This window comes from Cyrtonyx montezumae, unplaced genomic scaffold (assembly GCF_038088225.1).
Source record: "Cyrtonyx montezumae isolate F1298 unplaced genomic scaffold, pur_monq_1.0 scaffold_4, whole genome shotgun sequence".
NCBI lineage: Eukaryota > Metazoa > Chordata > Aves > Galliformes > Odontophoridae > Cyrtonyx > Cyrtonyx montezumae.
The window spans coordinates 24,520,165-24,535,347 of NW_027072045.1; the positions used below are offsets into that span (position 1 = coordinate 24,520,165).

The 15,183-nt window shown below is 40.6% G+C and overlaps 1 protein-coding gene across 1 annotated transcript in view; it reads right to left on the reverse strand.

The window, feature by feature from the left end:
• The window catches only part of ANK3 (ankyrin 3), a 193,505-nt gene that overhangs the window by 21,386 nt on the left and 156,936 nt on the right, over nucleotides 1-15,183 (reverse strand). The window contains exons 37-40 of the mRNA XM_065746770.1: nucleotides 13,359-13,440; nucleotides 6,887-9,463; nucleotides 1,112-1,186; nucleotides 131-262 (exon numbers count right to left, since the gene is read on the reverse strand). Coding sequence (XP_065602842.1) covers nucleotides 131-262; nucleotides 1,112-1,186; nucleotides 6,887-9,463; nucleotides 13,359-13,440 — 2,866 coding nt within the window. The remainder of the gene's footprint in view (nucleotides 1-130; nucleotides 263-1,111; nucleotides 1,187-6,886; nucleotides 9,464-13,358; nucleotides 13,441-15,183) is intronic.

Genomic DNA, 15,183 nt, shown 5'->3' on the forward strand with positions numbered 1-15,183 from the left:
CAAAAATGTAGCTGAAATTTTTTTTTTTCCATTAGTAATTTGCGAAAGAAATTAATTACACTATCTTCAATTTAACCTACTTAGAACAGGCTGCAATTTACAAACAACTAAAGTAACTAATTGAACTTACTTGTAGCATTTTTCCCATCTCTGGTAACCCATTTTTTTAATAACATGAAGCTTTGAGCAATAAGAGAATTTGGGTTTTCTACTCGGATTTGATTTATTTCATCCACAGAAAAATTCAGCTCTCTTGCCAGTTCTATAAAGCAAAAATAAAGAAAAAGAAAAAAGAAAACAAATAAAGGAAAACTCCAATCAGCACAAATCTCTCAATTATCCTGTCAGGCATAGAAGTATTAACTTTAGATGACACAGATATCAGTAAAACTACCTGACACAAAGAGGTGCCATAACAGATAATGACTAAACGCTGTAACTTTTCAATTTCCTAAGACAGGCATAATTCTGAACTTTCAATCACATCTCTGTTAATTATTATTGTATGTATATAATCCGCTCAACCAGTGAAGAAAAGCTCAGTGGAGATTTCATCACCGCTCACCAGTAACATTGGTTCAGGTGGCCATCACTCATTTGTGAGCTCGCTGCACAGCCTGCATATCAGTGCTGCCATCGCCTACACCCAGGAAGAGCTGACTGCAGCACCCACAAGCCCATGAGGGGCCAGCACTTCACATCAACATGTGGAGGGAAAGGAGGGCATACGATGAGACAATCCCACGTGGCACCAAACTGCTGGAGCCCCTGTAAGCTCCAGGGGAATTCACTGCCTGAAGACACTGGGAGCCCTGACCCTGAGTAGACAGATCCTTCCAATGACTTCAGTGTAATATCCTGGGGGGGAGAAACATTTCAGCTATGTACCCTATGAGATTCCATTTGATACACTGAAAGCTGGTACAATAATTCTTCCAAGTCATTTTCTACCAGACACCTTTCCCCAGCCATCTGCTGAATACTTTCAGAGGCTGGGCTCACTGTGAATTCAGGAGAAGCTGATGGGGCCTTGGCTGCAGCTTTTAGTAAAGAGACTATCTGAAAATGTAATAGCAAAGACTGATTTCAATATAAAAGCAGAAAAGCTTACCTGTCCAGCTAAGTCCAAGGTGATCAGCTACAATTGCCATCCTTATATCTGTCCGTTCACATGGACTTTGCGGACCTGCGATTTACAATTTCTTGATTAAAAGGGTTTTGCACAGAAAACCATAACACCGGATAATAGTTGAGTATAAATAATAGCTGGAATTCAACTATGTTGACGTTGCTTATATCGTTTACTAGAATGGCTGTGTGTCCTAATAACCTAAAAAGCAAATTTTTTCACCTGTGTAAAGCCAAATGTCAAACTACATGATGTTGTGTAATGAAACCAAACATGCTGACAATCTAGGTGTTAGACTGCACACAAGTTGTTCAATTACTGGTGGAAACCACCAAGACCAAATTAACATCTATTTTCTCTACTTTGACAGAACAAACTTGCTGTCACAAAAGAAATCTTTCAATTTCTGAGTTACATCAATGTCTTTGGCATGCTTCACTAGCTTTCTACAGTACAGGATTTTTTTAAAGGAAGAAAGAAGAGTATAAGACAGCACATACAGATGACAATGACAGAATGAAAACTACGGTTAAGTCACTTCACAGGCAATCACAACAGTTCATGCACTAGGATCAACAAGTTGAAAGTTTTACAAACTAGGCTTGATCTCCACGAGGTGAGCCATGAGAGCTCCAGAAACCTGACTGCCTTCATTCTCACCAGTCCTCTTACTCCTCCTCCTCTCACTGTCGGCCTTTTCAATCTTTGATTTTATAGATGCTGCCTCTGTTCTCATATCTCTAGCAGACTTCGATGTAATGGAAGGCAGGTAAACTTGAGTAGCTTCTGATAGTGACGTGTTCCTTGATGTACTGTCTTCTTCATCGTCAGAGACCTCTGACTGCATCTTTTTCTCTTCATCAGACAGACGATCCACAAGCTTTAATGTCTCACCACTAATTCCCTTAAAATAGTCAATGGAATGTTTACACACCTCCCTAAGCTGATTTTTTTTTACTTTAACTGTTGTCATTGTGACGGAGGTAGATCTTACCTTTACTGGTAATTTGGAAGGAAGCTGTTTTGCTTTTTCTCTTTCTACCTGCTCTTGCTTTGGTAGGGCTGGAGGTTTTCTAGACAGATTACTCCTATTTTTTACAGGAATCCTAGACCTTCCTTCTAGACAGGGAGGAGAATTATCTTGTTTTGCTTTGTCAGGCTTGCTAGCCTGTCTCACTTTACTCCCTGTATTGCTTTGGAGATTATTTTGTGGAAAGACTTGTTTCACTGAGCTGGCCTTTACGGGAAGTTTTGATCTTCCTCTAGCCCCTACCAACTCTGTTGACTTTTGCTGCTCTCCATGAGCTTTTGGTTTATCTCTTACTCTGTGTCCTTGTGTTGTCCCTGTACCTTTTCCTGAAGTGCTTTTCGCTTGGTTAGCTTTCTGCAGGGAACATTTTGGTTCTGAATGTTCTTTTAACGCTACATTACAGGTAATATCATCTGTAGAGACTGCAGATGAATCCAAATTGTTGTTGTTATTAAAATTATCTTTTGGAAACTCAGTGTTTTCTGTTTGCCTACAGCTTGTCTCGCTAGAAGCTGAACTCGCAATCACTGCTACAGTTTCATTTTCTAATCCCTGATCACTTGGCATCACAGCTTCTATCTTATCTGTCACTTCGCCAGGACCATCTTTCTTCAGAGTCATGGTGGAAGCAGAAATTCCCATTTTAATTGGCGTGCGCAATTTGGGATCAACTTTAGAAGCGTTTACTGCTGCCGAAGATTTTTCCAGTGAGTTACTACCAAGTGTTTGTTCCATGCAATCTCCACTGGCCTGGATGATGGGCTTATGTTCAACTGCTGGTGTTTCTACTGGTCTCTCTAGGTTTGTTTCTACAGTGTTGTCCCCTGTCTGTGGCTGTGTGATGGCAGTGACTGTACTTTTATCCCCTTCCCCCTTGTCCCCGGACTTCCCTTCAGAAGAATGCTCACCAATCTGAAAAAATTGGAGTCTTTCTTCAACAAAATCCCTCTTGCTCATGTCAATTGCACCACTGCGAGTCATCTCAAACATCTTCCCTTCATGAAATGGGAAGGGGTTGGGCTCACTAGTTGGAGTACTCTCATCTGTTGGAGTTCTGGCTGGAGTTGTATCAGGTGTTGTTGCTTGAGATCGGTCTTCCACTGCCAGACCAAATGGCTTAGCCTCATCATCCCTTGATTTAGTCTCAAACACTTCGTCGTCACCTCGGTTATTGGACCATGGGTCAAAATCTAGACTCTTAGTGGCCACTGTTTTGAAAGGTGTTGCAAACTCTTCATCTACTTTGTAACTGAAATATGAATCGGGAAACACAGTCCTGTCAGGGTGTCTGCCTTCCAAAGTGAAAAACTGCGCCCCTGACTTCTGTTCGCTTTTATCTCTGGCCTTTTCAGAAGCTGGACCCTTTGAAGGCACCTTGTCTTCTTCAGGGCCTACCTTGCCTTCCTCCTCAATGACTTCAAGTTTACTCTGGCTAAAGCAGCGATCAGTCTGCTTTAGAATACCTTCTGTAGTCCATACGTCCTTTTTGGTTTCAACTGCCGGACCTGCAAGTTTAGAATCACTCTCAGTTAAACCATCATCTTCATCTTGCAAATCATAACCGTCAAGAGAGTCAATTTCAGTCGCATCAGTATCATGGGAGAATTCTGCAGTGGTTGCTATGGAACACTCTGTGACAGACTGGTCATTATTATTCCCATTTTGCACTACATCATTCTGGGGTGAATCAAGCCCAACGTCAAACTCACTAGGTTTTCCAGAAGTGGGGTGTCCTAACTCTTTCTGTTTCTCAATCTTTTCAGGGGTTCTGGGTTTTGAGCTTTCTTTCTGGTCATCTTCCAGTTCTTTCAGTTTGAACGTGTACTTTTTAAGTGGGACGGGTTGATAGAGAGATTCATCATCACTGGAGTCACTGACATCTGCTCCCGGCGGCACGGGAGACGGCGGCTGCACTCTTATGACTGGTTCAGCCAGCTGACATTTGTCATGTTCATCTTGCAGATTCACTTCTGTCATCTCCATTTCACTCTCAGTGGAATACTGAGGCTTCTTTTCTGACTCGCCTTGATCTGCATCCAGTGGTGGAGGAGGTGGGAATTCAATGTAGGCAACTCTGTTACCTTTTGGCCTTTTGTTAGAGTCCTTATTTAGATGGTTAGGTAATGATTTGTCAGCCTGTGGTTCCTCAGCTTCTGCCTGTTTTACAGAGGTTGACTTAACCTCTGCTTCCTCCTCTGATTCCTCAGAAACCTCAGGTATAGGACTGGGTTTGCCTGGGATATATGCTATTAGTGAGTCAGGTGTTTTAGAGGTAAACTCGTAACTCACTTCCTCCGAACTTGGCGTTTCTGGTGTTAAAGGGCTTTTGCCAGAGCTATCTATAAAGGACACCTGTTCTAGCGTATCATCTTCTGGACTACCCTGTGGAGAAGGAGGTTGCTTTTGCTGTCTAGCTGTGTAAAAGGTCCCCCTTGTCTCTTGTACTGTCTTACTTTCCTGACTGACAATTTTTTTAATATTTCCTTGTTGCACCTCTTTCTCATATTGCTTTCCTACTTGAACAAAACTGACATAAACAGGCAAGGTCTTTATTTCTTTCACTCCCTCAGAACTCGCTAATGGTGCAACTTTATCCAAGTAATCACTGGCACCAGGGTCAACTAACTCACTTGAAGGAGATTCCTTCCCTGGACTAAATTCTAAAGAGTCTGGTGATTTGCTAGGGGATATCTCAGTTTCCTCAACAGGAGGACTTAGACCTATCGAGCTCTGCTGCTTGGTAACTCTTCTGATTTCTGAATGCTTTACTTGATCATCTTCAATATAGTCTATCTGCCTCTCAACTTTCTCCTTAATCACAGCTGACTGGGATACTTTAGCTGAAAGTTGATAAACACCATCAAGCATGGTTCTCTTCTCCTCAGCAATCCTGACTGGGATATGGGACACAGCAATCTCTTCTTTCCTCCTGGATATTTTATCAGCTATTTCACCGTTCTGTTCCCCCTCCCTGACAACAAATTCTCTGTATAAAACCTTTTTTGAGGGAGATTTTACAGTCAGTTCTTTCACTTCTTCTGAATGAATTCCATTTGCTGCCAGTTTGTGCTCTGTCAGAGTAATAAAATCACTTTTTTTGTCCACTTCAATGCGATCAACGTGGTTTTCCTTTACTGTATCTGGAACCAGCACATGTGAAAGTTTTTCTTTTTGAGTTTTATGATTAGAAGTTCCAGGACTTTCCCATGTCCTATAGATTTTTTTGTCCCAGTGTCCCTTTGTTGTTGACTCTGACACCAGATCCTTTGCCTGCGGTTCTGAAAAGTACTCTGGCACACTTTTACTAGTCTCAGTTCTTTGCTTTAGTGTGTCTGAAGCACAGAATTCTTCTACAGCTTTTCCTTTACCTGGGACAAAATCTTCCTGTATTTTCACCTCTTTCTGTAAAGCTTCGCTCCCATCAATGAGCTCTACTTGCTTTGCATGTTTCTCTCTAGAATAAAACTGGTAAACTGGTAACTTACTTTCTTGCAACTTCTTTATTGGAATTTTGGACTGACTGTCTAGCTTTTTTTCTTCTTGAGGCAGGTCCTTACTCTTTGGACTTATGCTTTGTTCAAACTTCAACCTGATGGAACTGAGTTTTGATTGCTTCAGCTGAAATCCAGTCTGTGAAACCTCAGGTACTCCAGCACTTCTTTTGTGTTCCATAGTTTGCTTAGAGTCCTCTGCTGGTTGCACAAATATCCTTTTCTCAGGACTGCTGGGCAAACTGGACACTTTTCTTTCATCCACTTTGGGAAAGCATTTCCCATCGCGTGCGTACTGCTTCGCTTTACTCCAGTCATCACCAGACGCTGGTAATTCAGAGAGTAGAATCTTCTCAGGGCTGCTGCTGGCAGAGCTCTGACTAGAATGTATTTCTTTGCCATTTTTTTTATGCTGCTTTTTCTCTGGAGACTGTAGCTCATCATTCAATTTCTCTGTTTTATCCCGAAAAAATTGTGATACTTCCGTCAGTTTTTCTTCTGCCTCCTTAACAGTCCTGTCCACCCTGTCTTCATATATCAACTTTTCTCTACCTCTGTCTAATCTGTCCTCAGTAAAGCGCATCCACATCGCATGCTTTGGACTACTAACATCTCCAGTGTAGTGTAATACTGTCACTTTATCATAATGATCATCTTTAGACATTTTACCCACACCATTTTCAGATATATCTTTATAGATTTTGGAGAGAATCTCTTTTTTAGGGGCAGTAGCTACTTTTTCTCTGCATCGTTTATCAGACCCCTGTAACTCTGCACTAAGGGGTAGAGCATGATCAGTAACTGACTCCTCAGTATCAGACTGAGAAACATCTAGCTTTTCTGAAAGAAGCATTTTCTCAGCAAACCTATAAGACTCCCCTCTTAGTTCTGACAACTCATCATCATGGTATTCTATTGAGTGCTGACTCAAAAGCTTCAGTGTTTTGTAAGAGTCATCAGACATGAGTTGAGCAGAACTAGGGCGACTGTCTTCTTCCTGTGACACGGGAGTGTTAACTCTAGAGGATTCCAGATAAGAAGGAAGTGACTCTTCGGCTGTGAGCTCCTCTTCTTCTTGCTGACCTTGTTCATCTGAACAAGGAAAAGCATCATGTTTTTCCAACTCCTTTAAGTTAATATCTCCCCGAGGTAAGTCTTTCTGATATACATACATTTCTTTTTCTGGATGCTTTTTTGTTTCTCTAATAATCACTTCAGTAGGTTCAGCCTGATTACCTTTTTCAATATGGACCTCTATTATTCGCTCCAGTTTGGGTTTCATTTTGCTGTCCTTCTCAGCATGTTGTGGTGAAGTTTCAGCAGACTTGCTAACATCGGCTGTTACTGATGATTTATGTTCAAACAGACCTGCCAGTTCTTTGGAAGGGTCACGTCCAGACTGGAAGGCTTTCATTATGTCATGAACAGACATTGTTTCCTCAATTCTTTCCGATGTGCTTTCAGTGCACGGAGGTTTATGATAAACCATCCTAGTCGTCGTAGTGATATGAGTTTCTTCTTTCACTCGGACACCTTTGCTAAGGACACACTTGTGGTCATCCTCCTCACTGCTGCTGGCTTTCATTTGAAATGCTTTAACCTTCTCTTTAATAGACCCAGCAGGCTTTTGCTCCAGCTCCATAAACGTAGGGGCAGGCTTTGCAACTGGTAGCTCCTCTGCTTTCTGTTCTGGAATTTCTTCCGATGATGGTTCATAGCTGCGGATGACATGAACTACCTCAGTTCGTGTTTCTGTAATGACGGGAGGGATGGGTACATCATGGAAAAGTGGTTTTGGCCCTGTGCTTTCAGCACTTTGAGGGGCAGAAGGTGTTTTTTCACTCCTCGTTTCAAAGCCACTGTCAGATAAAGGACTTTTATCTTGATCGTGTTGAGAAAAGTCATCCGGAGACTCTAAAATTGTATCTGTTCCAAAAAAGGAATCTGCAATTTTACACAACTCCTTTTCCGACGTTGAAGGCCTCATGGAGGCGGGAGGCATTTTGAGTTTGTGTTCCTGCAAAGCAATAGCTGGCTTTAAAACGCGTTTTTGTCTCTCTTCACCTTCTTTTTTCCCCTCTTCAAACTTGTACTTTATGTTTGTTAATGAACTGCTACCGATATCATTTGCTAAGTAATCAATAACTTTTGATAAGTTATAATCCTTTTCCGACACGGTTTTAGCTTTAATTTGGGCCTTCTCTGGAACAGATATAGGAGGGCTTGTCAAAGCTTGCTGTCTTGCTTCATCAATTTCCTCTGTACTGAACTCTACCCAGTCATCCTCAGAGAGATGTCCTTGATCACTTTTGGATACTTTGGTCGACCCTTTACTTTCTAAACACACATCTTTTTTCAGTATCTCACTAACTTTTACTAAGTCCTCTTTTACTTTCTCAACAATTTTAAAAGGCTCTTCATCATCAATTCTACCCTCTTTCGGTATCTCAGGTTGGAACGGTTTGTCCTCTGTGACATCTGTCTGCAATATTGCAGTCATTCTTATTAGATCCTCTTTCATTTCAGCAACATCTTTCAGTATCTCCTGACTGGAGGATAAAGAAGATGGCGTGGACAATTTGAGAGCAGAGGGTGCTAAGAACAAGGATGATTTTATTGGAGATGAAGTTCGATTAAAGGGAGGTTGCGTGCGTGCCTCTGTAGTCAATGTTTTAATAGGTGACAGTAACGCAGCAGCTGATTTTGTAAGTGGAGATGACTCTGGGAGCTTCTTTAATGCTGGTTCAGACAAAACATTGACTACAGAATATACTGGCACTGTTATTGTTGATGAAGTTACAGATGAGGTAGTTGCTGATATTGACCCAAGGGCTGTATACAAAGCACCTGCAGGAGGAGTTCTTATTGATTGGAAAGCTGATGGTGCTGAAGACACAAATGACCTGAGTGGAGAAAATGACATTGTTGAAGCAGTTGAAAACACTCGCTCAGCTGTGTCAGCAACTGCACTAGCAGCACAACTTGCAGAGTGTGCAGCTGCAGCAATCTTGTCTTGGAAAACAGCTGCAGCTTTGGATCCATTTATTAAGTTGGAAGAAGATGGGTATTTCAGAGGTGACACAGACCCATTAAGTAATGGTACATCTGTGTGCCCAGCTACATGTTTTGCTGGCGACGAGAGAGACGAGGCCATCATGACCTTAGCAGATGAAACAGCATCAACTGCTGACTTAGCAGGTGACACTACTGACTTTAGAGGGGACGATAAAAGTGAGGATGCTGATGTGATGACTGATTTAAGAGGCAAACTTGAAGAGTACATGTTAATGTTGGATTTGGGGGATGCTGGAGGCGTCATGGTTATGGATGATCTCTCCAAGAGAGACCCTGCTGTAGTCACAGGAGATGTCCGAGAGGGGAATGTGGTAGTGGATGCCAGCCCTTTTAGGCTAGCAGCTTCTGTTACTGCGGGTGCTCTGACGAAAGAACCTGAAGTAACCTGCATATTGTATGGAGGCTGCGAAACCACAGTTTTTATTGGTGAGGAGATTGTCCGAAATGATCTAATCGGAGATGCTACATCACTAACAGATTTAACTGATGATGTGGTAGAAGCTCCTAATGTGGATTTGATTGGAGAAGCAGAAGAAACAGACCATATTGATTTTAATGGGGAAGCTGTAGGAGTGTTAGAGGAAGAACTTGATAAAGAAGTGAAGCCTGATTTGGTTTGCCCAGGCACTGTAATTGGAGCAGTTGTCCATGACTGATATGGCCGTGTTGAAAAGAATGGCTTGTATGAGTAAGTAGCAGGTAGGGATCTTGTTGCTCCTGCACTCCGTTCAACTGTTTCTTAAATTGTTAAATTAAAATCAAACATAAAATCAACAAAAATGATTGGAAAACAGAGAGACCAGAGAAGAAAATTGGTCAGTAAACGTTGTAATATTACAAGAAGCAAGTACAATTGTTTGCATGAGTTAAGATGAAAGAGGCAAAAGAATAGTTAAAAAGGAAATAAATATGAATAAGCCATATACTGATGACTGGTCCGAAACAAAAAGCAACATGAAATGAAAGACAGAAAGCACATAGCAACCGAGTCTGCAAAAAATGAAGACCAGAAAACACAAAGAAGGAATCCATAAGGTAAAAATAAAAACCACATCAAGATTCTTCTCTTACTTCCTATTGACTTTCTGATGTGCTAACTCTGAAATACTTGTATCAGTTCTATTTTGCCTGTTTAGTTATGTTTGATTTGCACAACTATTAGAATTATGCTAATAATTATCGTTGATGGTGTTGTTCTATACAGATATCGAACCTATACAAAATATAAGCTTGTGTAGAATTATATTATATAATATTAGACATTATATACTAAAATCTCTTTTTTTTAAACCAGTCAGAACTACTTCATGCAGAACCCAAAATTCCTTTAAGTGACAGGCAATTAATGTGCAAACTGTGAAGCAACTGGAATAAATTCAAATCTGTATCTCCCATGCACAATTCGGATATGCTTCACACTCACAAAGCCAATAAGAGCAAGAGCTTTTCTGAGTTGATATTTTATAAAATAATAAAAATAAAGAAAAGGAATGTTTGCATTTGTTTTTCATGCGATATTCCTTTTGTTTGGAAAAAAATGAAGTAAAACTAAAGTAAAACTTTACATGAAATGATTTTAAGAAGCATATGTCATACATCAAATATGGAAAGTATATGATAAACGTGAGCAAGCAAAGCAGCTGAATCAGTTTTTGTTCATGCACAGTATATCAAGTCAAAACAAGCACACATTAATAAATTTTTATGCAGGATTAAGCACAGATACATAAATCTTAAAAAAAAAAATCATTTCACAAGTGGCCATTAAAAGAAGAGTACACTTTTTCTACAAGATGTAGTGTCTTGGTACCTTTTGAGGAGATTTCTTGCATCAGCTCAAAGACAGACCTGTTCAACTTTGCATTTCTCAAAAGGTAACATATTAGAAAAGCAATCAAAGAACAACATACTATGCAAAAACTTCCTGGCAAGGACAAACCTGTCAACTGTTATCTTCCCCCAGAACACTCAGCTTATTCACAGGCATTTCGAACAAAATCATCATCAACCACATTTTGCATCACGGGAGGTACTCATGCCAGAAGACAGCATTTCTGGGAATCCCATTACAGCATACACATCCTCCGATACAACAATAACATTCAGGGAGTTGACACTGGAAGCGAATTAGAGGGCCTTTTTTTTTTTCTTCTACTTTCCCTTTTTTTGACTCTTCTTTTTAAAATTGAGTTAGAAATTGAGCTGAATCAAAATAACTTATTCATCAAATCTTCCTCTGAAGTTACAATAATAATTTGTCAAACTTACTTGGTCTGTCTTACAGACAGCAACTTGCAGTGAAAGAAGCTTAATAAGGCTAATACTAAACTGTTGAAGTACACACACTTACGGAATTGCAAATAAGTGTTCAGTATATCACAGGTCCATATCCTGCAAGGAGAAACATGCTGGTCCTACATAAGCCAATTGAAGCTCAGAAGGAAATCTGGATGGCTGGTGATATGGCAGTATTAGAACATTTAGGTTGAAGAGAGCTTGAATACTAGGCCTGACTGGCACAGAAACATTCTATTTTCCCATCTTCCTTTCCTCCTTGCAATTTTATTTTGAAGCAGAAGCATACTTTTGTTTTTGTTTTTGTTTTTTTCAAAGAAGAAAACACTATGTATTTCATTAAATTAATTAGACTTTATTATGAAGATTAATTAGCTGCAGCTGCTGACATCCACTGGAAGTTCATACTGTCCCAAGTCCAAAACACAAAACCCCCAAATCATTCAGAAAAGGAACAACATCAAAACAGTTGGTTCAGCAGTTTGTGTTTGGAAATGTCTTTAGAGGGATCCCACTGTGCTGTGATGAGCTATTCTGCCACCCCTGGTTAGTGCAGCAACCAAAACAGCAAACTACCCTCTTAACTGCTCTCTCTCCCTAAATTATATAGTCAGACACGTCTAAGATTGGGTGCTCTGTATTGCAGCTGAGAAGAACTGGTACAAACAAAAAGGAACTATTTACTAGTGTGTTCTGTTATGACACGACTCATAACAGCATGAAACTGGACAGTTTTACCATTCTGAAATAGCAGAGAAATCCCCACAACCATATCAGACTGTAGAGTAGGGTATGATTCTAAAGAGTGAAGTTTTTGAATTCAAACAGCCCTTTTTGGCTACTGGACACATTTGGCCTTAGCAGTTTCTATCCCTGTTTCTGAGACTTTATCCAAAAACAGATGTTACTACCTTCTGTGCAGCAAACTGTATTTCCTTGCTTGCAGCTGGTAACTGAAAGAACTGAGTGAACTTCACCATGCAAGAGCCTCCAGCTCCTGCTGCTTTTCAGCTGCAAGCATCGGGCAGGGTTAACCCACCACAGCAGCTGCACTGGCTCTGTTGGGTAGCACACACATGCTCTTTTGCATACTCTTATGTATGAGTACCTAACTGCCACAAGCAGAAACCACTGCTCCATCAGATAAAGAATGAGTTAAAGAATGGTCAAGGACTTCTACTATGTCTTAGAATAAAGCCCATTAAGTGGATTTGCTTTTTTTCTTCCACTTTTTTTTTTTTTTTTTTTTTTAACAAATGAGAGTTAATTAACCCCTGGCGAATAAATATTACTTTTTTTCTCTCTCAATGAGGCCTGAAAAACAAATTGTAAGCAATACACACAATCATCAAACTTGTTTGAAGCAGCTTCCTTTTCCCTGTCTTTCAGTTCCCAACAAGCCTTTGACAATACCTTAACAATCCAACAAGCAGTCTCAGTAGATCTGATAGCTTCTTCAGATGTTATATGCTTGAAGTCTTCTTCCAGGCCTGAGAAGTGTAATATATTCTGGAGCACATCTGATCCAAAGAAGCCACAGATCTTATAGGACAATTAAACAGCAGCCATCCAGCGGAAACTCCCAAGACCTGATGAAGCTTGTCTATGGATTTATGGAATTATACCAAAGGGTCTGTTGCAGGGTAGCAACTGAGAAGTTATGAGGCAGAAAACAGATATGAAAAAGTCTGGGAATGGAGAACAACAGCAGTCAACCTCAGGCAGGGAAGGTGAAGGAAGAAAAGCTAAGCCAAATATATAGTTGTATTTAATGGGGAAGGGAAGCAATGACACGGGTCTAGTGAAGGGAAACAAGTCTAAGAGGAAGCAACATGTGGTGCCAAGGAATAGAAAGCATCTGCAGGGAACAAAGGAACAAGGAAAAAGGACAGGAAAGAAGAGGGAGATAGAAAATATGTGAGAGTCCGTTTTGGCTAAGCATCTAAACATTTAAGTGCTTATCTGAACGCCATTCTCCAGTCTTGCTGAACTTTTGCATATCACTACCTTCTGTAACGTGAAGGTATAGCAGCCCAGTCTAACATCCCAAAGGGAAGAGGGACAGACTCCTTGTGAAAGAAATCTGTAATCCTATTTGTCTGGAGCTATATGGCATTTTAAAGAAAGTTACATTTTTACTAAATTAGCACATGCCAGTCAGGATTCTTCAAGCTCTCACAACACAGAATTTCACAGACCATCCAAGAGTTTGTTGGTTTGTTTTTTCCCGTTTACTTTTTCTCCAAAGTGACACCAAATACAACGTTTATAGAAAAAATGTCTCTTCTTATGAAAAATCACATATACATGGTTTAGTACTTTGGTAAGAGCAACTCACTCATTCCAGGCTCAGTCAGATAGCTGTAGCGCTTACGTAAAGCAAGGGAGACAAAGTTCTGACGCCGGTCGGCTTTCTCCGTCTGCAACAAAACACAGCGCTGTTTGGTGCCATCCCCCATACAAGCCATCATCAAACCTCAGCATGACAGGACATTCTGCAGTACACATCCCCACAAGGGAAAAGTGCTGCCTTCACTCAGCTTCAGGATGGTATATTGGAGGCACATTTGGGCAAGCAGCGAGAAATGAACAGAGCTGATCTCCATTCCTGTCTGCCACGTAATGAGTGTCAGGTGTAGTAAAGCAGGGAGCACGGCTATCAGAGGTGGAAAGCACTTGCTCTGTACAACCACTGTCCTAGAGAAAGCAGGGAAGAAGCTGCAATCCTGGGAGACAATCCCATGGATTCATTCCTTCTCAATGTCTCTGCTTATGAGGAGGAAGAGCTGAATTAACAGACACAGCTCACGTTGCTGCCCTAGTGTATTTCAATAATATGTAATCCCACCATCACTTAGCAAACAGCGTTACACCACTACAAGTGGCATGGTATTTTTCATTCTCCATAAAATAAACCACCTTTGACTGGAAACAGGAGATCAACACAAAAGACTACAGATACAGACATACAACATTCAACTTTGATCAAATATTTCTCCCCAAATCAATTTTTCCTGAAAGCACATACACCATGATGTACACTGGCTTTTAAGTGAATACATTAAGGACAAAAAAGGCATGGGAGGGGATTCTTTTTAATAGGCACAAAATGCAAAGATGCAGATTAGAAAGCAGACTACTATCGCTAACTAGTAAATTGCATCATAAGTAGCTGCATTCAGTGGCATAGCTGCTATGTGAATCCTTCAATATCAGAAGTCCTTTAGAAATCAGCTCACTTGACTGCGTCTAAAAATATGCTCTGTTTAGAAACAAAACTTGTTCCAGCTATATAATAGTTCACCAGGATCATGCCCTATGGAGGCAATGTGATAAAGTTGCGGTTATTATTTTTCAACTTAATAAGGAGTGTTTTATTTCTGTTTTGATCAGCAGATGGCTGCTGCAGTTTGTTGTTTTCTACCAGGAAAAAAGGTTTACTGCTAAGTAGAAGGAGGGTATCTGTTTGGTTTCTTTCTTAAGATGATCTCAATTACTGCTATCTCTAAAGAGTAAAAGTCATTCAATCTCGTGACAATTGGACATGGCAGTTTGTGGCAAACTAGGCATTTCTAAGCTGCAAGTATTTTAGGTCTATTTGAAAATAGATTTATACACAATATCTAGGAATTGCTCTCGATTATTTTGCTTTTTTAGAAGGGTCTAGTTTATCTCCAGAAATAAAATAGGAGGTCTGCTCCAAAACTAATGCCTCCTATTTTATTATATTGGTCCACAACATCAGAAGCGGACGTTGGTGATGGAACAGTAGTAGACGACAAATCTTCCCAACATTCTGTTGTGCCGTGACAGATGGCAGCAGAGAGGCAGACATCTGACATGGAAGAGTGCATGAAGCAGAGGTGTATCTCTGAATTCCTCCCTCCATGTGGAAAAAATGGCACCCATTCACATTCATCAATGCTTCCTGAATGTTTATGGAGACCAAACAGTGCATGTGAGCACTGTGAGGTGGGGGTGATGCATTTCAACAGTGCTGAGAGTGATGTGAAAGATGAGCCATATTCCAGACAACTATGCACAACTGTCACAAAATAAAGAGCATCTCGGTCAGCTCATGTGCATAGATCTGTGAATTACAACCAAGGAACCACTTAGAGCTACATATCAGCTTCAAAGCACTGGAAACGATGGGGACAATG